The sequence below is a fragment of the Apteryx rowi genome, unplaced genomic scaffold (genome assembly GCF_003343035.1).
Source record: "Apteryx rowi isolate R43461 unplaced genomic scaffold, aptRow1 scaffold_27, whole genome shotgun sequence".
Classification (NCBI taxonomy): domain Eukaryota; kingdom Metazoa; phylum Chordata; class Aves; order Apterygiformes; family Apterygidae; genus Apteryx; species Apteryx rowi.
Window position 1 is genome coordinate 1424160 of NW_020449085.1, and position 24938 is coordinate 1449097.

The 24938-nt window shown below is 47.5% G+C and overlaps 1 protein-coding gene and 1 long non-coding RNA gene across 3 annotated transcripts in view; one reads left to right on the forward strand and one right to left on the reverse strand.

Annotated features, from left to right (window-relative positions):
* The window catches only part of ADPGK (ADP dependent glucokinase), an 18111-nt gene extending 17815 nt beyond the window's left edge, over nt 1–296 (reverse strand). For both annotated transcript variants that reach the window (XM_026068351.1, XM_026068350.1), the window contains exon 1: nt 16–296. In XM_026068351.1, coding sequence (XP_025924136.1) covers nt 16–230 — 215 coding nt within the window. In that variant the 5' untranslated portion in view covers nt 231–296. The remainder of the gene's footprint in view (nt 1–15) is intronic.
* A 416-nt stretch (nt 297–712) lies between these two features.
* The window catches only part of LOC112967287, a 97088-nt gene continuing 72862 nt past the window's right edge, over nt 713–24938 (forward strand). The window contains exons 1-3 of the long non-coding RNA XR_003253914.1: nt 713–1742; nt 2548–2678; nt 20560–20661. This is a non-coding gene — a long non-coding RNA (uncharacterized LOC112967287). The remainder of the gene's footprint in view (nt 1743–2547; nt 2679–20559; nt 20662–24938) is intronic.

A 24938-nucleotide genomic window follows, 5' to 3' on the forward strand; every position in this document is an offset into this window, starting at 1 on the left:
CCCCCCTTCACGTACCCGACGGCCACGCGCGCCCAGCCCCGCGCCGGGCGGACGATGGCCGCTTGCCAGGCGGCCACCATGCGGCTCTCGAGGGAGCGGGCGCGGCGCAGTCCGCCCAGCAGCGAGGCGGAGAGGTGCTGCAGCGCCGACTGGGGCAGCTCGGGGCCCAGCAGGCAGAGGTAGCCCACGGCCAGGGCGAGCAGGCCCACGCACACCGACTTCTGCCACATCGCGGCGGGGCCGCTCCGCGCCGGCTCCGCACCAGCCCCTCCCCCGCCACGTCTGAGGAGGACGGTGGGAGGGAAGCGAGCGGCGAGGGCCTCCTTACGCCATCTCCGTAGCGCCCCGCCCTCGCCGGCCCCCAGCTGACGTAAAGCAGCTTCGGGAATCGAGCCTAGCAGTACGCGAAATACGCAGCCTCTCCCCCAGCGCAGTGTACGTACCTGCGGGAGGCGCGCACGCGTGGTGTGCGTAGCTGCGCTACGGGAATAGGGAGGAGTGCGCAGCGCGAGCGGGGGGGCGGGGCAGGCTGTGGGGCAGCCGCGGCGGCGTCGCAGGGCCGCCCGGGGCGGTGGTGCCGGGTGACCGCGCTGCCCCAGGCCGGGAGCGCGGCGCCGGGCGCGGCGGGGCTGGTCGGAGGCGGCGAGGAGCCGAGGGGCGAGGAGCCTGTGCCCAGCGCCGCCACCGAGGCTCGCCGGGGCGCAGGGGCAGGGACGCGCGGGCTGGGCCGGCCTCGGGCCTGGCCCTGGGCCTGGCCGGGTTGCCCCGTCCGTGGGTGCCCCGTGCGCCCGCCCGCGCGTTGTGCCGAGGCCCCCACAGCCCTCCCTATGCAGCGCTGTTTCCCTTCCCGTGTGCTGCGTTGCTTCTCCCTCCGCCCTGAACAGGCCTGTGCTGTCGCTGCCCAGCTCCTTCTCTGCTCTCACACCAGTGCCTCGTGTCCTGTGCCTCTGAACAGCCCCGTGCAGCAGACTAATCACTGCCCTGCAAGCTAATGGTTGGCCCTACCATACGCTCATTTTCAACCTCTTCTTCTGACCGTAGCTTCTGATCTGGCTCTCTTTCATGCCTTCTCCACATTGTGTTGCCTCGTCGCGTGTCGGCGCAGGTTCCACAATCCAGTGTTCCCGGGGCAGCCCGTGTTGGGTTTAGCAGGGAGCGATGGCAGGGAGCATTCTCTGTTGTCTTCTTCATCCCATCACGTAGGTGTTACAAGTCAAGAGGGAGGTTTCCCTTTCTAATGAGAGGAAAGAAATCCAGGCTGCTTTAGAAATCATGGAGACATTAGCTCCAAGACTTGTGACAAAATTTGCAAGAGTTTGACAACTGCACGCCGCAGTGCGTTGGCTGAGGCAGCAGTTAATTTTCTTACTCAGTTCTGAGTTGTGAGTGATTGTCATTTTCTTTGACTCTGACAAAACAAACAGTAAAAGAGATGGGATAGTAGAAGGCTTTTTGTTGATTTTTTTAGGATGCAAGAACTGATATTCAGTTAACAGCTCCTCTACAGTGGCTGCTGTCATGAGCTCATTGACTCAGGCCCTGAGAGGTTGTCTGGCTGCTCATCAGGTTCCCCTTACAAGCCCTTGTCAGAAAGGACTGCTTCGTTTTGTTCTCTTCTCCAGTGAAGTTGCTCTTAGGAACAAGTGAAGAGCGAGGGTGCCAAGGCAGACTGAACAGGCTGGGGACTGCAATTTCTAAGGAATGAAAGAGAAGGAGAAAGGGGCCTCACGTGGCAGAGGATGGTATGCAGGGGTAGTGTCCTTTTTTCTGAGTCTAGAGTGTTACAATAATGTAATGATCTTTAAGAACAGAATCCTGAAAACAAAGTGAAAGCTTAACCACCTTCCCCATTCCTCAAGAAATCCTTCAAACAATCCCTTCTCCTCAAATAACTATTTATTTAAGTGCCCTATAAAGGACTGATTACTTTCTTTGTCAGTTAGACCTATATTCAGCCCATCAGTGTCGGTCTGTTAATATGTAATCCCTCTTTTCCCTTGCTCAGGTGGTCTTTGGGTTTTGTCAGTAGGCTTTTTCATTTGAACAAATTTACTCTCTTTCCCTTTGGCACTTTTTCCTCCAACATTTGATCTGTATGTGATTATGAAGTCTCACTTGCTTCCATACTCTTGAACTCCCCAGGGTATAGGCTTATAAGGCTCCCATAGTTATAAACAGCTCTCTAGGTCAAGCAAGCAATGATACGTTGTTTGAGAACAGAGAAAATACTGGCCAAAACCTCTCATTGCTCAGTACAATCAGGTCTTCACCTGTGGGAGCATGTGTATTTATAGCCTTGTCACAGAACATCATAATTAGACATGCCCATAAGGCAGCCACAGCCCATAACGTTGTCACAGCTCAGGGACTCCGTTATTAGTACTGTGTCATCCGAGGGTTAGGCTGCAAGCAGATAACCTATCTAATACAGTAATACTTAAGGGAATTAGCCATGGTTCCAATTTGGGGTGATTAGTTTTGAATCTGATGCTAATGCATTGTTCTGCATTGTTTCCCTGAAGACTAAAGTTGTCTTTTTACGCCCAGAACAGGTACAGTTTCCGCCTCAACAAAATCAAACCTGCTCAGGAGGAACTACGGCTACGTGGTCTCCATCAACTGCTGGTGTTCAATCTCCATGAACGGTTTTGTCAGTGGACTTGAATGAGACTGCAGAGGTAATTGAAAGATTTCTTTTATGATCTTGTTCCTGCCAACAAAAATAGAAGTAGTTTAAAAATGAAAGAAAAGGAAAAGAGCTTCCCTCACAGGATCTGTCCAGTTACAAAGGTAACAAGCAATCACTTGGTTGGCATTTGTTTGAAACCAATGCATATCTAGGTTTGCCTTGAACAGCTAAATTAGAGGTGAAATGGTCAGCTAAGAAGTTAAAGTCCGCTCCTTATTTCTTTCCCTTGAGATATACTGCATCCCACAAATTTTATTTAGAGGCAAAGGAGAGGGACACAGCTGGATTGCTGTTAGATTCATAAGAGTTGACTCAGGCCAAGTAAAAGGTATTAATTCTACACCTGTTTATTTACAGAAATATCAAGCTGGTTACTTCTGTTTCATGGCTGTGTGTTATTTCAAAGATATGGCACACTGATTTCAAAAGCATTTGCTGGAATGCTTCTATTGAAAGCATAGGAAGAGAGAAGAAAGAGTGGATCTCAAACCATAAAGAGTTAAATCAAATCTTGCTGTTAACAATTTTCCTTGGTTTCTTCTCCCTAGTTATGTGAAGTTCTTTATTTAAAAAATCCTTTTCTTGACACTCTTTCATGGTATGAGCTGCTTGTGWTGGGGTAGAGGGTGCAGGGAAGGCAGTTTTAGCCAGTCTTCAGTTATTGGAAATTGAAGTTGTTCCCTTTGGCAAAAAAAAAAAGGGCGGGGGAGGGAAAAAAGATTATAGCAGGAGGCAGACAAAAGATGCGTTTTCTTGCTTGTTTGAAAATTAGCTATGGGGAGTTGCACACACATAGCACAGGCTCTCAGCAGCCGTTCAGAGCTCACAAACTTTTATGCCTGAGCTTTTTTAACGACCTTACTGAGTTTGCTTTTCTGACCACAGACTCGGAGCCGTTTTGGGAAATGTGTGTTTGCCAAGCACTTATTAGGCAGGAAGCAAGAGGAAAGGGGATGAAGATAGGCAAGCAGAGGAAATAGGGAATGGTGAAGCCAAAGCTTCCAAGTTCCCAAAGAAACCATGAAGACCTGTTTTTCTTAGCTTGAACTCGCAAGCTCAAAACAAATGTCTTCACTCCTTGTTATGTTGAATTTACGTATTCAAATGGACTCCTTCCCTTTGACCTACTTTGGTCAGCTTAAACTGTAGGCCTGTGCACAACGTGGGAAGGGGAGGAGTTTTTCTGAAACTATGAATTCCTTTATTGTTATTGGGGTCGGTCATGCATATCTTTAATGTCTGGGATTGAATCTTGAGCTGTACCTAATAAATATTAGGCAGTACTCAGGGGAGGATTTGCATTGCACATGCTTGCAGTCCTGTTACCTTCTGTGGTATCCAACACTCCCATCGTATTACTGCTTCTTTCTGGGTTTCCTGGGCATCAAGCAGTCAATTATTCACCCTTTGTGCCTCCTGCTTGCTCTTCTAAGTGTCATCATCCCTTCTCTGCTATCAAACCTCTCCCTAAAATCCCACATCCTCCTGTCTTGCCATGTTTAATCTGAATTAGTAACTCTTTACAGCTGGAACCATATATCAGTCCATGCTCATGAAATTAGTGCATACATTTCTGATGTTTGACCTGTGTGACATTTAATGATAGCCAGTAGCATGGATGTGATTGGTAGCTACAGGTATGTCTTCACTGGACGAGCAGTGTGAAAACATGGAAGAGATGCTTTTTGGATGGGTCCTAATAAAGGCCTGGAAATTTCGAAAGATTAAAATTTGTGCTGAGCCATGCAGATGAGCAGAGCAGCTCTAATTGAAATACAGACTCTGTGTTGTTCTCAGAAACTGGGCAAAATTCCCCGTCTCAGCTCTGCCAGCATATCTCAGTCCTGGACTTCAGCACCCACTGCTTCTCTGCTCCATGAGACACACACTCAGCTTGGCGAGCGCATCTCAGTCTTGATCAGTAACACCTCCTGCTGTTCCAATTCTGGCTCCTTTTTGAGCAAAAAAAACCCCAACTCTCTTCTAAGTTGTGCCAAATTGCTTGGTTTTGGCCACAGAATGCATTTTCACTTGTCACTTAATGGGATACCTAGAGACCTTCATCCAACACTGTCAGCATCAGAGGAAAAAAGAACATGTGAACACCCAGCCCCCTGCTAAGTCCCCTAATTATATAGTGATGTGTTAATAACAAACATGCTTTCATGTCTTGGCAGTTGTAACACACTCGTCAGCAGAGTAGTCCTTCAGAAGTAGAATCACACAGGAAAGATGCAAGTCGCAGTTTAAATTACTTAAGTAGTATCAGCATAGTCTGTACCCAGAATTAGAGTTTGGAAGAAATACCTAGTAAGAAGCTGTCAGATGTCGGTCGCTTAGGTGTTCTGCAGAATCTGCACAATCACGTTAGAGATATTTGCTGTTGCAGAATTCAGAGGTTCTGAGCAAAGACTCTCTTCTCCCTCCCACCCCACCTCATGATTATAGATCTGCCTTATTTGGAGGTCTCGCCATCTCCCATCCTTTTGAGAGCTCAGCCATGAGGGGTGGAATGGCTTTCATCTTGGCTTAGGCACCCGAGCTGGAGCTGGGAACATCCAGATCCAGAATTACCTGCTTGCTGCAGTTTGAGCCAAATTGCTGGATTTTGCAGTGCTGATCCATCATACCCTGTGGTGATCTGCCTGATTYCAACAGAATACGCTGGGCCTGGGGCAAGTGCGAACCACCATGTGTGCTGGTGAATGCCCTGAACAATGAGAATTCGTGGCAGTGACTGCCTGAGCTCAGGAGCAATTGCCTTGTTTCTGGAGCAAATAATTCAGACGCCAAAGGTGGAAGAATTAAAAACTTCATCAGAAGAAGAGAGGTTAGGAAATTATCACCAAGAAAGAAGTGAGGAAACTTTGGTGTAAAGATGTCTTGATTGCATTTCCATTCTTCCCACTATGAGATGTCAAGTTAGTGCAGCTGCACCAACTGAACAAAGTGGAAAAGGTCCTCTGAAAATAAGATGGAGAAGTTAGAAAGCCACAGAGGGTTAAGCTGTGGGACCTTAGGAGAAGGCTTAGGAGCCTTTAATTAGGCTTAGGAGAAAATAGAGAGAGGGGGCAGCAAATTAGAACTACAGAAAGAGGCGAGAGAGCCAAATGGGAGAGGATTCTTTTTCAGAAGAGCAGAGCAGGAGGCAACTGACTGGTTTTGTCATGTCATATTAGCTCATAAGCGTGAACTTCAGCTATGTGTAAAGCCCCTCCTCATCCATGTGTGCGGCTTATTTGTTGGCTTGCACTTTGACTGGAGTCTGGAACAAGCCAACTTGCTTGCCTGGCAAGGATGGCAAACTCGGGTGCCCCCCCTACAGACAGTATGGCTGTGAGCAGCGGTGTCAGGTGCTGAGTGTTGCATAAAAACGGGCCAGCTAAACATCTATTTATCTGTCAGGTTTGGCCCTGTGAGCAGTCACATGAGAGTTATTAAATTTATTATAGGTGGTGGTGCATACTGGCGCAGAAGAAAGGATGGATATATATCTCGTATGAGCAGCGCATGCTAACAAAGCAGTGCTTTAAGAGCTTTGTTTTATTCTCAACTTCTTTGGTAAGATACAAGATGAATGACAGGTGCCCAATCTTATCTTTGGAAAGCAACTCTGAAAACAAAACTCTCAAAATATTCTTTAATCCCCTAAATCCATCCAATTTACATATTCATTGGTGAGTACAGACTGTATCTCATAACATATACTTTATTATATAGGTTACAAATTCAGTGCACATCATTTCAGCATTAATGGCGGTGCTAGTGTCATTGACAGTGAGTGTATCATAAAATGTTTGGTGTTTATAGAATCTGACTTCACTACTGTGACACAAGGGCATTGCTAAAACATCTTCAGTACCTCATCAGCATACACCTCAAACCAACAAATTAGCATAGTACAAGCCATCAGCAAAATTATAGGCTCTCTTCTATGTCAGAAGTGAGGCACTTATTGCTGTTATCATTCAAGAAAACTCCTAAAAGCTGGATCTCTGAGGAGCCTTTTGTTTGCAACCCTTTAAGCTTTAATTTAAGCCCTTGCTGTGGCAGAAGACTGTGGAAGAAAGATGTAGGTTTTAATTTAGAATAGAGGAGGCAAAGTATTTGTTGTCCTTCAGGGCTCCCCGCGTGCAGAGCTATACATGGAAGCCTTGGAGGTTACTCTGCCGATGGGTAGGAGAGCCTCGGTCAGATTTCTGCAGGCCTGAGGAAGGGAAGAGGCACGATCTTCGGCTGATAGCCCCACAGTTTTACCAGCAAAAAGGCACCTTTACTAGCATCGTTTGTGGAGAATATACAGCCAGTATGTAGTGCAGCTTTGCTAGCGTATTAGTGCTTCGTCCCAGAGAGCTTTGCTGGGTTACTCTTCAGGTGCTCCTATACCGATCAGATACGTGTAGTACGATGATAGCCTTTTTGTTTCTGTCTTATTCAACATGTATCCTACGCATGTTTGAAGTAGGCATGGTCTGGATCTTAGGCACAGGCTATGTCTGTGGGAGCGGTTCTCTCCTGCCGGCTTTGACACTATTTTGCCACTCCAGTGGCATTCACAACTGTAAAGGAAGTGCATTGGATGGGGAGAATGTGAGGTGATGGTTACATCAGCTACGTGCTGCTCATCCTTGTAGATCCTGCCTTACAGGCTGCGCCGGCGTGGGTCCTTATCACACACCAGTCTGCTTCATCAGAACAGCCCCCAGGGCTGCCTTCGCTCCACCCTCCTGAGCTTTGCCTTGTGGATAGCACCTTCCAGTAGAGCGAGCACGGACCCCGCTACAGCTGAGACAACAGGAACTCAAGGCTGTAACAACTGGGCGTTTGGTTGTGCTTACTCACGGATGGGTGATCTGCAGACTAATATGATGTGCCTTTCACGATATTGTAAGCTAGGCACATTGTAACATGCTAACTGAAGCCCCAAATCACATTTTGCAATAAACTTGTGTATTGCTCTACTGAGAGGCAGGTGTTTCAGAATTTTGCCAGTAAGACTGCCAAAACTATTTGTGTATTTCATAGTTCCTATTGTAAACTACTTGCATGCATCCCCCTGTCATATATTAACTGACACAACTCATAAATAACGGTGCCTAGCACAGCTGTCTTCCATAGATCTGTCTACAGAGATTTTAGCAATAGAACTTGCTTTAACAAGGTCGTTGCTGGTATTTTCCTCCCCTGTGAGTGACTGTGTAAGGCATGGAGTATTTGGTATAAAATGAAGAAGCCAGTGGTTGTAACTGTGGCTGCACGTGAAACCAGATTTGTCTTAATAGGCAAAAGAGGTCTCTAACCTCTTCCTCAAATAGGCAGTGAGCAGAGAAGCAGAAACGTTTCTAGAAGAAACGTGGCAAAGGCAGAGAAGCAGAAACTTTTCTAGAAGAAATGTGGCCAAGACAAGTAAATCATGTGCAGGCAGAACACCCAGAAAATGCTTTATAAAAAGAAAAAGGGTGGGGGGAGCAAAGGGAAGGTGAAGCTGACCATGTAAGGAAGGGGTTGAACAAGATTTCAAAGAAAGTATCTTTGTATGCTCTGGAAAAAAACCCAACCCTGTCACGAAAATCCAGAACAAAATCTATCCTTTTTTAAACATTATTTGAGATCTGTTTTGACTTATATTAGCATGTAGATCTCACTGAGGCTCTCTGAGCAAGAAAAGAAATTCATTTTCCCATTGTAGTTTTGAGGCACATGTAAATCTTGTAAGGGTGTGCTGTGTCTAGGCTAGGCAATGCATATGACAGGGAGAGGTGGCTGACCAAAAGGGCCTGAACTGAAAATCAGATAGGCTCGCAGGGAAATTACTGTGTGGTCTTACGGGTGACCAACTGGATTAGGCTCCAGAGACTTSCTTTTGAAAGACTACGTATGACTTAGGCCATCTGCCTTTTATGATCCCAGAGGTTATACTTAGTTAATGCTGCAGGGGTAATGCAAAAAAAAACCACCAAAAAACCCCCTGCAATGCTATTCTGAAAAATCTTCAGGCTAATTTAGGTGATTGGGTTGCTCTCATTACCTTAAAGCAGAGCAAATCTCTCTTACAGAAATGTCTGTTTGGCTTATAGTGCAGATAGCCCACATCGTAGCACTCTGGAAGACATAAGAAAAGGACCAGGAGGCAAATGGGCTAAAGAGAAGAGAGAAGGCACTAAAAGTACCTTCATGATGAACATATTGACATAAACTGTTCCTCCCTCCTCTTTACAAAAGTGTAGAAGAGAGCAGACAGATCCTTTTCTGCCTCTATTGCTTTTTGGATTTCAGAAGTGACTGCTGGGCTATGAAATTTCCCTTCTCTCTCAGTAGTGGCCAAGGCAGATTATCAGGTCTCTCTACTCTTTCCCCTTTTTCCTCTAGCTGAAAGTATGCAGAAGGCCTCAACGGTGAGTGACTCCATCTGCTGTCTAGAGGAGGTCATTTATTTCTGAAGGGAATGCTAAGACTTATCGATGGCTTGCTCCTGAGAAAGTCGGCTGCTAAATCCCCTTTGACAGAGAATTGGATTTAGCCAAACACGGGCTTATGAGAACAGTTTTGGTCGCCCATCAATCTGAAAAACTATATAGTAGAATTAAAAAATGTCCAGATAAGAGCAACAAGGATGATTACCAGTCTGGAACAGCTTTCATAAACGAAGCTGAATAAACACGGACACCTCAACTTTGCGCAGAGATGCTCTAGGGTGATACCACAGAGGCCTGTGAAGTCGTCCATGTCTAGAGGGTGAGCAGTGAATGATGGTTCGCTGTCTCTTTCCCAGGCATCGCACTGTTTCGCCGCTGGCAGAGATGAGATAACGGGCTGTGTGGGTCTGCTCTCTGAGCTGCTGCGCCTGTCTTGTGTTCTCCTCTGGAGAGGAGAGGTGTTACTGAGCATGTTACTTACTTCAAGTGAAGTCCTAAGATGCCTAATAGGGAAACGTGTGAAAAAAACCCCTCCCCAAACAGGGCTTCCTTAGGGGAGAGGAGCTGATAACTCTGTGGAGACTGCTACAGATTTAGCATGTGGCTGGCAGCTGAAGGTGAGAAAGACAGGTCTGGGCAGCTGCACAGGATGCTAAAGTGGGAAAGGACACAGCTATGCAGCAAGCACCTGATGACTAGACATACATATTATCAAAGTAGATGAGCCTGACTAGGACACTGCTCCCAGATGAGAAGCAGGAGCCTGAGGACAGCTGGCTTTTCAGAGACAGTGCATGTTACTGCTTCCGTTGGTTTCAGCTGGAGTCACAGGTGCTTGGATGCTTCTCACTGTTAGGCTCTTGAGCTTTCAGCTGGGCAGCTGTCCAGCCATCCGTCACTCCTTGGATCTTGTCCATGTCCACCAAATGTGATCTGAGAGTTGCCACCACAGCAGAGATATCAAACAGACACCTGGCATTTAATACAAACCGAGGTAAATTCAACCTGAAAATAGGACTGGATTACGCCTCGACTGCCAGCAAGAAATAAGCCTGTGATGGGGTTTCTGGCTGTTCCCTGAAGGCTGAGGTCGCAGCCCTTTAGATCAGCTCCAAACAAAAGGCAGAAACAGATGTTTGGATGAAACCATAAAAAACGCAGATATGGAGCAGCTCAGTGAGCCACAGAACCTTAGGTAAATCGAAAGCCAAGATGGGGGGGTTTCTTCAGGAGCAGCTGAGTGGGTTCTTTTGTTCTTTGTGGCACAACTGACAGATAATGTAGGGGGAGGAGAGACTGGTTTTGTTTTTAACTGTGAACGCCATGAAGGGATATGTTCTTTGTGAATTAATTAATTTAGAGAAAGTGGAGTTTAATTATTTGACAAAAGATTCCTTTCCACCCACTTTCCAGCTGGCACTCTAGTATGGTTTAAACATGGACTGTTGGATTCCCAGCATGCTTTAATGTTTGAGCTGAAATAGCAACTTTTGTTTTGTGGGCCAGTCAGTACAAGTTGTGTGACCCGTGCTGCTCGCTGGTAACTGGTATTCTCCTGGTATTCTCCCACCAGGGAGTGGGAGGCCTAGGTGGTTCTGCCCTGCTTCAGACAGGGCTGATCTAGTAGCTGCGCATCCTGTTTGACAGACAGGATGAGTGGGAGGTAAGACTTCAATCTTTCTGAGCAAGGACTTCAGTTCCCAGTCCTGCCAGCAGAAGCCTTCTGTAATTTTTCCCTGTTTTTTTTTTTTTTGAAACTTAGGGAAATTATACTATTCTTCACCTCCAGGGAAGTGATACTATTCTCCACTCTAAAGGGAGGATTTCCCATTCAGATTATGCAGTACATCAGTGCTGCAGCAAGCCACATTAATAGGATACGCAGGAGTCAGTGTAGTAACTGATGACATTCTGACAGGTGCAGGGACATCTTCAAGACAGAAGCTGCGGCAGATCATAATCACAGACTCATTAGTCTGCTAACAAGAGCTGGGGGAATAAACCTAAAATGAAATTATAGTTTGCTCTGGTAGCATGCAGCAGACACCTGCTGGCTTCCTATGGTCATGACTTGACCTTGGAAAGGTAGATGCTGTCTGCTCGCTGATAATAAGCCAGTTCAGAGACCGTGTAAACTTCACGTGTAAACTCCAGATTCTGTCCAGATCTTTCAAATGTTTGCAAACCTTTAATTCGATATATCAAACAGACGCATGTTATGGAGGCATTTACATCAACATGATGCACCTGGCCCACAGCAAGTCTTATCCCTCTGTGTAATGATATGAATTGAGAGGTGACCATACCTTCTGTTGTCAGTAAATGGGGTTGTGGGACAGCAGTGGCTTTCCTGTTAATGTCACCACTAGCAACAGAGCAAAGATATCTCTAAACTGCACAGGAATGTTTTGCAACTGTGATCTCATGTGAAGAGTTCAAACTGTATTTCAAGGGCAGAAAATCTTCTAAATAAAAGGAGATCAAATCCCCAAGAAACAGTTATGAAATGCCACTGTTAGTGCCCCAAAATGTGTTTAACTTATTTTGCTGAAACTGCATACTGTAGCTTACATATATATGACAAGAAAAGGACAAAAGTTTATGTAGCTGGAACACTGAGCAGCTTTACAGTTCATAAATACTGCAAGGCAACAGTAAAATGGGATCTTCATTCTGAGTAAACGAAAATGCGAAAAAAAAAAAAAAAAAAACCCAGAGAGCATCAACCAAGATATCTGCGTGCCCGTTTTGGGTGCAGTTAGGAAGAATCTGAGAACAAATTGTAATACAAAGAGAGAGATTTACAATTGCAAATGTTTGCTACTCTGTCAAGATTGTGGAACGCCAAAGAAGTCCCATTTGCAATCCATAAATACTGAAGCCAACAAGACAGTGCAAGCCCCTGGAGAGGCAGACTCAGGAATTGCATCAGAAGACTCTGATGAGTTGTTTGTGAGGAGGGGAGGAGTGCAGAAGTACAAAGTAAGGGAAAGAACCTATGCATCTCGGAGAAAACAGACCTAAGCCCAGTGAATGCTCCAGKATGGTGAGGAACTTGAGACCCGTGTGGGCTTTCTTATTTTGCCTAGATCTGTTCATCTCTTGGGCTTCCTAAAGCAGAAAATATTTAAGATTCTTTTTGCCAGTTCTGTGTGTTTTGTTTTTCATCTGCAATGTGACCCTGGAGAAGTAAACTGTAAACTTGAGTTCCTGAAGGGTCGGGGCTATGCAAGTGTCCTCATGGTACTGGGCCGTGCTTCTGTGATGGAGTAACAACTGGCCTGGGCTTGGGAAGGGAGCCTTAAACAGCCGTGGAAGAGACAGTTTTGGAGTCTATCCGGATCAGAGTGACTCTGGCACACTGGTTCAGGTAGCAGAGCTCTGTCAGGACTCTGTCACCATCACCCTCCTATGGTTAAAGCCATGGTAGTGCCAACCCAGCAGCTGGGATGACCACAGCACTCTTAAACACAGCTGCAGGAAACAAAGCAAATACAGGGAATTCAATCTTGATTGTCACAGCTGTACATGGCAGCCTGACACGATGTGCACGTACATTCAGTGATAGAGGCAAGGGCAAATGGAGCTTACCCTGTGTCTCCTTTGGGCAATATGCAGTCAACCTGTTCCTCAGCCTAGAGCACCAAAAGAGGAATTTACTCTTCTACATGTATCTCCATACCCTGAGACCTGTGCTCTCACAATGTTACCGGAGCCAGCAGTGATGGAAGGACTAGCACAAAGAGGAAAAGTGCTAGGAAAAGCCAAAATCTCCTATCACAAGCATACTAAAGACCACCTGGAACTAGCACCAGGAGATCCTGTCAGTATCAGACTGTTTCCTCAGGATAAATCGTGCGCTTGGAAGCTGGCAGAATCTGTTGAGCAGATAAATTCTTGCTCATACAGCCCAACAGTAGAGAGTCATATATTTCACTGATACCACAAATACATACACTCGCTACAAGTGTAAGACAAATGAGACTTGGAGGACAGTGAAATATGCAGCCTCCTAAGGCCTGAGCAGCACGCAGAAGGAACGTAGGCCTACCAGCTTGCCGTAGATTTTAGAACAGACTCTCAGCCCCACTACAACCCCCTGTAAGCCAGCCTCCTGTCATGACAAGACTGGCTTGCACTCACCCACATCTAGCCGCCCACATAGCATGCACAAGATTTTTCACAATAGCAAGGAATGAAAGAACGACCTTCCCAAGCCTGGAGAAAACCCCTTTGGTGCCAAACAAGCTGAGTAAGGTAATCTGCAAAACAAGGTTGGTGTTGCATGTGATGGCAGGGCAGTATTGGGTGTGCAACAGTACAGGTATGTAGAATACATAATCTTATGTAAGATACGTGATGTTTATTTTGCTCTCTTAGATGACCGTGGCAGGAAGGAGCATCATGAAAAATCCTTTTCCAGTAGGAGGTGCTGGAGCATGATCCTGGCTAGGGCCTGAGGGCATGTCTAACCAAGCGCTGAGTATGGCCAAGCTGGCAGAGAGCAAGGCTCTGACGCCGCACAGCCCTGTGCGAGCAGAGCTGCTTGTCCTCGCTCGTGCGCAGCCCTGTGCTTCTCAACTGCTTCGGGGCCAAATGAAATGTTCTGGTCATTCCAAATCGCCTTTTATTTCCTTCAAAATTTCTTTTGCTGGCCAGTTATTCCAGCAACCATAGGATGGTGCTGAACGTCCTGTGGGTGTAGCCAGATCTGGGAGCCCAATGGCTCTGATACTGGGGGCCTCATGCAATCCTTTGCATTGAGGAAGGGGAGAAGCGTTTCCACAGCCGCCTTCTTTCCAGCCAGAAAACTTCTGCTCCCTGAGAGTTTCATTCCCCTTGGAGGAAGGCTGACTTCTCCAACACCTCACTCTTCTGACAGCGCAGAAGGCGCTCTGCCAGCTTTATCCAGCCTGCCTTGCATCTCAGGCGGTGTTTAATGTCCAGCCTTCTCTTTGTGTCTTACAAAGGGGCTTTATCCCTTTCTGGATCTCCTGGGGCTGGGACACCTCATCTTCATCCACTTAGAAAGTAAAATGACAACTGTAGTTGAGCTTCATTTACTCTACACATGCAACRTATCTGTATTTGTGAAGCTCTTTTGTTCATATGTTTGGCTCCCAGCATTAGAAACGGCAATTTGCCCTTTAAAATAACAACAATGATCCCAAGCAAACCAAGCAGACTGCCTACAAAAGCAAAGCTTGCCATTGCTTTTCCTTGTGCCTTGCAAAAGACCTCTCGTATTTCTTCTCCTTCGCTGTGCGAAGCTCCGTGCACCAGTGGGGCGAGGGGGACGGGTCGCAGGCCGGGTTGGCAGGCCGTGCTGGGCGCTGAGATGCCTGGAGCGCGGTGCCCTGGGCAGGGTGAGAGCGGAGCCGGCCGCTGAGACGCTCTCAGTGAATGAAGCTTGAGAAGTCTGCCGTGACGAGGGTGCAAGAACAGGCTGGTGATGGTGTTATCCTGGTTGCTCAGTGCACTGCTGGATGTGGTTAGACCTTAGACGATGAGGTTAGACCTTAGACCTGGGCCCAGGAGAGGAATTCTTTTACTCCACACTCCTCTAGCCAAGCTAGAGGCTCAGGCCCCCAGCAAAGCCTCGGTTAACAGAGCTCACCTTTATGTAGAGTGCCCAGCAGTTGCTAGCGTTATGCAGACTAGACTGTGTGCCTTTGGGTGCCAAAATGCCACTGGCCTTGGCTCAAGGTGCTTAGAAGTTGCTGCTATTCTGAGCACTGCAGGAATCAGCTCTTGCGAAACGCCAGCTCCCCGCGCTGGGCCATGCCTGGCGCTTGCATTGCTCGCAGGGCAGGCAGGGGAGCGCCCCGAGGGCAAGCCAGGCGCCCGGGGTGTACGTGCCCCTCGCTTGCAGCGGCGCGGTGGGCCTTGTCCGGCTGTGCGGCGCCGGACCCGCCTGTGCACGGCAGGCCTGCGGGAGAGGGCGCTGCGGGCCCGCGCTGCGCAGCCTGGCAGCTCCTGCCTCTCTGCAGAGCTGCGTTCGGAGGCTGGAGACAATGCACGGGGCAAAGCAGACAATAACAGGCAGCAAACAGCGGCYGAGGGGATTCACCTTGGAGCTAAGAGATTTCATTCCTTCAGAGGGGAAAACAAGATGCTGGAAACTTTACACCAAACAGCCCGAAGAGGGGAAAAGGGAACAGATTATCAGTAAACACTTATAAGAAACAAGGAGCCTGTGAATTCCCAGACTGTAGTTAGTGCATGGGATGAGCAGAGATCTCAGCTTGCATCGAAGGGTGCTTTTGCTGGCRGAACATGCTTTGGAGTTCAGCCGCTGCTCACCAGAAAGGATGGTGGGGTTTATTTCATATGGTGGGATTTGTTGTTCTTTCTGTTCTGTTTTGGTTTTGCCCCCTAAATATTCAGTCCTGAAGTTTGTAGGTAGGAAGTGACCATAGAAATGGTCAAAATCTACATCAGAGAAGATGTATCATATCACAGGCATTTATTCTCTTTCCATTTCCATGAAAACGTGCTCTGAAGCCAGAGAATGGACTTTGGTGGTTTCAGGCAGAGCAGCCTGGCCCTCTGCCCTGCCAATATCTTGTTGACTCTCTCCAGGAAGAGCTGCTGGTAACAGCACACAGATGTGTGGCTTGGTCCCACCAGGTTCTGAGAGCCAGGTAACCTTGTCCTTTAGAATAACAATTCTTGATGTATCGTCCCAGAAACAACAGCAGTGAGAAACATTTGACTCCATACCTTCCCCTTCCCATCCTACCCTTCCACGTCCCCTTTCCTCGCCACTGCCCTGTCCCATCCTGCTGAGAAAACGGTGTACACCACAGGCTACAATTTTTAATTTCCTGGGGGGTGGAAGGGGTGGAGAGCACRTCTTATGGCAACTGACAGGCTTTTTTGTTCTGCCTCAGTCCTTTTATTAACCCCCTGCTAGATCATTCACTCTCTCTGCTTAGCTGCCCCYGCTGCGCTAGTGATGAGAGTGTTTGTAACAGCAGGTCTGCCTTGGGAGATTATGGGGATCCCGTGGACAGGGAGCAATGGGTTGGTCGGCGTGCGCACACAGATTGCTAGCTGCAGCTTTGCCTCCATCTGCCCTCTCTGCTGGGCGAGATACCTTTCATTATCCCCGTAGTGACAGCAGAACATTTCTCATCCCCCTAGAGCTACCCTGTAGCTCCTTGTTCACCGATTTGATGTCCCACCTGTGAAGTCTGAGGCAATGCAGTGGTGGGCAGGCTGCTGAGAGTTCTGCGGGAGCTGGTGTGTTGCGAACGGATAGGAAGGAGCTCAGTTAAGGCAAGGACATCTTCTGTTATCCTATGTGCTCTGCTATCCTTCAGCTTTGGATAGGCCCTTTCTTTCTTTTTTTTTGCATCTCAGGCAAAACTGAGTGTTTCCAATCAATAACTGTGTGTCCATTTCCCCTTCGGTATTTCGGGTCTCACTTCCATAAAACCTTGGTCCCAGGTGTGGAATCAAAGAATTTATGAGAGTAATCTAGAGCTTTCTGGGCAGTTTCTGCCTTTTCCTCTTGGATCAGATTATTGTTGGTGGTTGATTATGCAAACAAATTAATTTGGGATGCACACACAAGTTCTAATTAGCTGCAATTATTCACTTACTTCCTCCCTGCTTCCCTCCCACATCACTAGAAATTCAAAAATATCACCTAACACAGTGTGCCCTGCAATAATTATCCTCCAGGCCAATCCTGAACCTCTCAATCTATGATCAATACCTTCATCTGTCAGCCACGATTAATTAAATGGAATCCCACTTTCAGAGCTTTGATTCATATCACCCCAGAACAGCTTACTATGCATTATAATCCAAACGTGATTCTAATAATGTCCTCAAGTGAAAGGGAGAGGCTGAGTGATACATCAAAAACAACTTCATTAAAAAGCTAAATGCTACAGGAACTTCCATTGTAAGGCAAGGGGTGAGTAGATGGGACCATATTCTGCTCTAGACCCTGGCTGCTTCGTATGGGGAAATAATGCTACTAAAATCAAAGGCGTGAACAAGTGTATTTTTATGAGAAAGGGAAGCAGAATTTGGCCTAGCGAGATTACTTTGATGTCTGCACAGTCTGTGTAGGTGTGTTCTGTTCTACAGAGGCTTCTTATTTTGGCCAGTGGTTTCAGTTTTGGAATTGGATACGGTTCTGCCCTGTAATGCAGTATCCACAGGCTGTTCTGGCCTGGCTCTGCTCTATGATGGTCCAAGCCAGAACTCCAAAGATGCTATAGCAAAGCTCTTCGAAAAGTAAAATTGATGTTTTACTTGAGAATCTCCTGATTGTTTTAATAACTCTCCATTCTACACGTGAAGAGGTAAAAGTTAAGTGAGATGTTAGGTCCAGCCATGCAATGGCAAAGCAGGGACTGGATACAAGATTCATGGCTCCCTCTCCTCTTCCTGCCTTCCTCAAACAGGAAAGGAGGTCAGATCTAAAAGGGGTGATTTGGATCTGCTCCAGGTCTTAAACCTGGCAGCCAATACCCTTTTTGCTGATGCTGACCATGCGTATCAGCCAGACAGCATCCTCTCCTAGGATTTCTGCCTTCACATTCCTTTTTGACTCTGATTCGCAGTCAGCCTCTCTCTCCCAGATGCATGTCCCTTGCACCTGCACCTCGGGGCTTCAGATGCCTCAGACCCAACGTGCAGGAGTCTGAGGGCGGCCACTGTTCTCTGCACAGGGCAGGCAGCTGAGCAAATCTTCAGGAGATAAGAGATGATGAGCGGAAGACTTTTCACTTCAAGCCCCCTGGAAGAAAGTGGAGCTGACAATATTGCAAAGAGTCATGACCCCAGGACTGGGAGCAGCAAATCTAACTATGCCCGAGCTCTCCAGCAGTCCTCAGTGTCCAATTTCAGCAGTGCGGGTATCTGGGGAGTTTCCAGGACATGCTACATCTTCCAAATGATAGATGTGTTTTGTTTTCTGCCCTTGTAGGACAAATGACTTTTGAGGCATTATCAAAGGGGAATACATAAGCTGTGTAAGTCAGCTCAGGATCCGTGTTAGAGGAGAGCGCAGTCTTTGTACGGCACAAGCAGGAGCTTGTTGCCGGTGAGGGAAATGTTAGACTTGGCCTGCCTGGCCAAATTTACACCTTGGCGGTACAGTGCGAATGGAGGAAGTGGCAGATATGCAAAACCTTCCACTCCGCCTGTGTCCGTACTCACTAGGGGCTGGAGCCCGGAACCGCAGTAGCATTGCTTGAGGGAGCTGCAGAGCTGACCACAGGCTGGAGAGGCATGTTTTGCATAGCCGTTTCAATTTGAAAGTTCATTCCAGTTCAGTGAGGCTCTCATGCTCGCTTTCCGTACACAGTTCTAGTATTCAAGCTGTACCAGCGCGCATTCTTGCATCCAGAGATGGTTAAAGCTGGAACATTCCCTAGGCAAATTTCGTAAGTTTGATAGGACATTCAATTAGGGAAGAAAAATGATAGCACATAGTGTGCTGGTCACTGAATATGCCTCACTGACAAAACGGTTCTCTGGTAGAATTTGCAAATTATTTTGCATACTGATCACGGCTGAGAATTTCCCGATTGCTTTGCAGAGAGAAAAACCAATATGTGAAACTTTCAAAATAATAATTTGCTGGGAATTTTCTGCCTGGCTCTTTCCAAAACACTGTTCTTGCTTTTTGCTGAAGATCAGAATGGTACGCTGGCTGTTGCTCTCATTTGCAATTTAAGCTTCAGTTTGTAAATTGCAAAATCTGTGTGATCAGAATGATTTTAGGTTCGTGCAAGCCAAAGAATGCCAATTTCTCAGCTACCCACCTAAGCAAATCGAGCAGTGGGGTTTGTAATGGAGCAATAAAGCGCAGTGCCTTTGTAGGTGTAAACTGTTAGCCTTAGGTTCTCTGCAAGACAGAGGAACAAAGGCCATTTTGCTTTCAGCAGCCACTCGAGAAGTGTGGTCCCCCCCACCGCACTCGCATGGTGAAAGGCTCTGCCGGTGAGGCTTTACAGCCAGGCTAAAATGAAAATTATGTACAAAATGTAGAGGAGAGAATTCGTACCTCTGCATTTGGCTGTTGTGCTGGGTATGACATCACTGTTAGCCAATCAGCAGGCTCCCTGGGTGGCTGGCGTTCTCATAAAAGCCGCTTCATCCGAATAATTTACAATAATAATTTATTCACCTTCTGGGAATGACACCACCTGACTCTCTAACAGCCAGAGAGAGAACGCGTGCAAAGGTCTCAGGTGCTAGACACTATAACTGTGCCCTGAACAAGTACATCTCCACCCGAAGATCCTGAGAGTGGTGTTCAGCTTGCAGATAGTCCAAGTGGTTACTTGTACTAATATCACCCTAAGAGTGAGCACCCTAAAGGTGCTCAGCACTGCAGGCACTTGGAGCAAAAGATGGTCCCCGTGGCATCAGGAGCTAGTGGCTCCGGTAGGAAGTAGCTCTAGGGCTGCATAACCGGGCCAGCTGCTGAGCTCTGCCATGGCTTACAGACCTGCTCAGCAAACCTGGGCAGCACGTGACAGGTTCTTCTTGCTCCCCAGGAGTCTAGGGGAACAAGGTGCTGCTTTGAATGGAAACCTGGAAGAATTTGGCCCTTTTGAATCAGGGGTTTGCCTGAAGGAGGGACAGGGAACACTGCATCTGAAAGAGGGAGACTGAGGCACCACAGTTTTGTGTACAGCTCAGTTCCCTGGTACTAAGCAGGGAAGGAGCTGACCATGCAGCAATGGCTTGGATATGGCCACTGGCAGTTGTGTCACTCAGTTCAGCTCAGAGCAACCTTCTCTCCAGTCTGTGATATCACAAGCTCTTCTAAATTTCCAATGTGGCATCCAATCTTACAGGCAATAAATAATAGCCCTGCAAGCGCATGTGCAGTGTTCAGGGACTCCAGCATGGAAACGCTGAGGAATGAAGACAGACCACACTAAAAAGAGAAGCAGAGCTTGTGGGGTCTTTCCCTGAGTCACAAGAAAGTGTTGCTTGGAGCAAGGTCCTGCAGTACCCTGGGGCTTAGCAGCAGGCTGCATGCTCACTGCACAGGAGATGTGGCAGCCGCTTGTCCCGCATCCCTCTGGAAGGAGCTTCATCTGCTCCGGAAGGCTCCCAAGCTGGTGTGTTGTCCTGGAGGCTCTTTCAAGGCTATCTTCGGCAGGCTGTGTGGTGCCATGAAGGGTCTGTCTCCACTGTGGCCTGGTGGTGTCTCTAGCCATCCTGTGAACTCTTTAGGGCAGCCAGAGCTGTCCCACAGCAAGACATCTCCTGTAATCCGGCAGCAGACAGTCTAACTGCTTGTGAAGAGCGCATAGGCTGTGTCTGTCCTGCAGGTGTAAGTTYCCCATACCAGTCTCTGCACAGGCACTGCTGGATTTGGAAGCAGAGCACAGAGGTGCTGAACAGACACCAAAACATGAAGGCAACAAAAATAAGAGATCACTTCTGCCCTGATTAATTTGCTTTATTTAACAGGGGGAGGATGCAGCAGAGCTGGGACCAGCAAGCAGATGTCCTGAGTCAGCACAAGGAACTCCAGACTGACGTTCCAGTATAACCCCCAGCACACTGAAACAGGTGATGGAGATGTCATTTTGAAGTGCAGCTGGGTTAAAAACCAGTATTTGTTAGGTGACAGAGTGCAGGGGTTATTCTCACAGTGTGCAGGCAGTAGGGACTGCATGGCTTTGGGGAAGTTTGAAATTAGAAAACAAAATCCAAAGAATTCAACCAGTGGAGGTAACTTGCTCTGCAAATCCTCTTGCAAGTGCATTCAGGTAGGCTTCGCGTTGGGAGTTGCTCCAGTAGTTTACCCTAGACCTGTGCGCTGCATCGATCCCCGAGAGCAGGACAGCTCCGCATGATGAATAACCTACCTCTCAGCTCTTCTTAATGAAGTGTTCAGCCAGCAGTCCATACTGCTCTGATGGGGTCTATTACGACTCAGGTTGGAAGAGCTGATTAAGGAGATACGATACAACCTTGTTAGCTGTACGGAAAGGTTCCTCATTTAGGGCCGGATCCTGTGCTTAGATGAGTGTTGGAGGGGTGGGGGGTACAACGAGCTACGAACAGTGTTAATGAGGGGTAGGGAGGACTCTGCAGTCCCCTTTGATTCCCAAGTAAATCTACCCTAGGTACGTTTCGCCTTGATTTGTTACCCTCTGTGTAGTGGTAAGCCTGAGAGGCCTTGAACGTCCTCAGTGAGAGCGGGAGGTGCACGGCCCCTTTCTGAATCTGGCCTTCACGGAGTCCTGAAATCATTCAGCTCCCCCAGCCTGAGGGGCTCAGCTCTGCTCGGTCCCTGTGTAGATAAGGCCCTTTTTCTCCGAGCAAGGACTGAACAGAGAGACAGGCCAGTCTCCTTCCCCAGTGCCCTCCTTCTTCTAGTTGTACCGCTTTCGTAGGCTCTGGTTACTTTCACTGGGGGCCAAATCCTGGCTCAGTTGAAGGCCACAAGGAGATTTGTCGCTGCAGTCCCTCACTGGGGTTGTTTCCTCAAGTATTTCCAGGCTATCTGTGGCAACCAGGAAGCCCTGGCTGCAGGCCACATAGGGCAGCAGCGCACTGGCCATGTGGGGTGTCTCCCTGTTCGTGTAGCGTGAGAGACCCAGGCCTGCTGATGCGGCTAGTGCAGGACTTTCTGATCACTGGCTCTGGAGGACCCCTTCCGACTGCAAGCCAGGCCTTAGCCCATACTCCCATACTGTAAAGAAGCACTGGGGGCTTCAGGAAATGTTTTGCAGCTTGGATTTTGCCCATTTATTTGCTTGGATTGCACTAATCCAGAGAAGCAGCTTCCTGTCTAAAGCAAGGTCCCAGGCTGGAGGAAGAAAACCGAGATAACTGGGAAGAGAGAAGGACTGAGGTATTCTGCCCAGCTTGTGTCTGTAGGACCCTTTTAAATGTTGTTTATTGATTTACTTTGAAACTACATCCTTGGCCTTGAGTGAGTGCAATCAGAGGTGACAGAACTCCAGAGAAGAGCTTATAACATCTTTTGTAAGAATCRCTTGTCATATCTGAAGAGAAAATGGGAGGATAACATAAACGCACACAAAGCCTGGGGATAATGGCTGTTACTGTGCAGAGAAAGTGGTCTCAGAGTCCACAGTGATCTGATGAAGTCTTGTGATAGGAATTTGGACAAAGCCGTGCTTTGCAGACTCGCTTCTCTTGTAAATGAAGCCTCGTAAAAAATCTCAGAATTGCTGGGGCACCTAGGCGAGCAGTCTGAAGAGACCAGGTCACATTGCCTGACTGTAACTCTGCATTTTATGAAGCCTGGCTTTCAGATAGCCTTCACTGCACACCCCTTGGAACCAGCTCACTTAACTTTGCCTAAATGGTCTGTACCAAAAAGAGATGTTAGCTCTCCTCACCCCATTATGCCGCCACAGAGCGTGTGTCAGTCAGCGAAGGATATTTTCTGAGAAATTGCCTGACTTGCATTGCTGGGAGAGAGACAATCAGTTTTTGGCATGGCTCAAGTATGAATCAAGACCAAATAGTCTCTTGGTTCCATCAGGGTTTGTGCACCTTCAACCTAAAAGTAGTTTGTCTTTGTCATGCACACACAGACAGAAACAGAATAATGTCTAGACCACTTATTTCGGTGGCTAATTTAAGTGTCTTCTCCATTGACTTGGTCAGGTATTTCCAGATTGCAAGACATCTGACTCGCTCATTATTCTTCTCAGATTAAGCAGCAGAGAAGTTGCTTATACTTCTTTTAAGTGCCAGAATAGACCCTCTTAATACAGCCCTTTTGTTCTTGCAGCCGTTGTCCCATGGATCCGTTCCCAGCTCCCGCTTCCCCTCGCTCTGCATGGGGCTTGCTGGACTTGCTAAGAGTCTGTTTGCAGCTAGAAATGGATCCTCGTTTTCAGAATCTCTTTGCTGTCTTGAGCTCTCAGGGCGACTGCCTAAAACCCRCAAAAACCCTGCATCCATCTGTAAGTTACACGAATCCCTTCTTGACAAATTGGAGGCCATTGCCAGTGACAAGTTAATCTGGACATTCTCTGCATGCTGTCTTATTCTTTCCAGCCAGTAGACTCAGGTAAGTGGGTGATTTCAAAATACAGTGTCTGGCCAGCTGGCTGTGTAATCTCGGGTCAATTGCGACTTTGAGAATCCCACTGCTCCTGCCCCTGCAAATCACAAACATTAGCCCTGTCTCTTCCAGTGTCTGGGCAGCAGCTGAGTAATGCTGGATAGGCTCAGTTTCCCAGCAAAACTCCCTGCCAGCTGCAGCTGTGTGGTTGTCTTTGACAGTCTATGGCTACCAACAAGTTGCTTTCCCTCTCTTTAGGTTTGGTAGTGTCCTTGTAGCTGTCYCTGAGAGGACTTCACTACCCCGTCCTCACAATACAGCTGTCAGAAGCTCAAATGAGAATATGGCCCCTACCCGCTGGAAGGGTTCTCTTCTCCACGGGGAAGCCTTACCCTCCAGGTTAAGTCTCTGCAGGTGCAAGAGCCAGTTCAGGGTCAGCACTCACAGGCAGCTCCCAGGGAAGATCTTGAGACAGAAATTGTTCTCTTTGCTCCCAGCTTGTCCTGTGCTGTCAAAATTAACTATCAGCCTGTCTTTCTGACAGCRCCTCATGGATATCCATCTACTGGCTTCAAATCAACACAATCAAAACAGTGTTTTTAGTCTTCCCTTGCTTGCTCTCCCCTGCTACCTTTCTTGATGTTCCTGTTCTTTCTAACCATACAGACTCTTGTGCAAACCTGGCACCTGGATCCTCTTTGACTTGGCCTGTCTCTAAATACCCATATCTAGGCCATGCCTAAAAGTACTTCTGGAAGAGCATCTCTAAGATTCAGCTCCTTCTCCCTGTCTACGTAGCTGAAAATCCTTTAGAGTGCCCAGATTCTCTAAGCAACTGGGCTGCTGACAGTTCTCAGTTCTTTGTGGAGCACCACACACCCTTATCGGCAAGATTTTTACTGGGAACCTCTTTGACAATGTGCCGTTAAATGGTTCTGCAGAGCATATCTTACCAGTTCCTTCATTTTCTTCTCCCTCATATGATCTGTAAAGTGCTTGCGCCTTCTTCAGACAGACTGTTCTGGCCCTGCTCCATCTATCCATCTCATAAAAATATTCCACTACTGAGATATTGAGTCTTGCCTGTCTGGCAGCCGTGCCAGTTCTAACATGCAGCTGCATGTTTCTCCGCTGTTACTCCTTCTACAGGGGAGGAGCAATCTGTAAATATTCACAAAGCTTTTTCTCTTTCCTCCAGATCACTCCTAAAAACTCTTCTCTGCTACAGTGCTTGACGTACTGCAACTGCTACCCAGGATCTGTCTTCATGCCTTTTAGTGCTCCTTAGCCTGCCTACTGTGTCTTTGTTGCCTCTGAGCGTGTCCTTGGTGTGTATGCTTCTGGGCACAGGTCTGCTACATTTTTGCAGCGTGCCAAGCAAGATGAGGCCATGGCCTACTGCTGCTCCTGTGATACAGCGTATAATGAGGATGGAAGGAGTAATCATTTGGAAGCCTAAATTATTAAGTCTGGTCATTTCAGTTTCTTGGAACAGTGAAGATGACATTGGTTTTAGTGCCTGCAAATCTTCCCTGTAAGCTTCCATTTGCTGGGCACTTTGCAGTTGTGTTGCCTCTGTCAAATCTAGCAGCTTGGTGYTCCTCCCCCAGATTATCTGGGCATATAAATGACCCAAGACATATACACTATCATTTTCTCATGCTGTGATTTTTCTTAGCCCCTTTGCTCCCCCACAGTGCATGACARTAAAATTACCCTGCTTGTTCCTTTCCCACAGACAGTCTTCCAGGCTTGTCAGTCAGCATCACGTGCACCGTCCTTCGTCAAGTACGTTTGG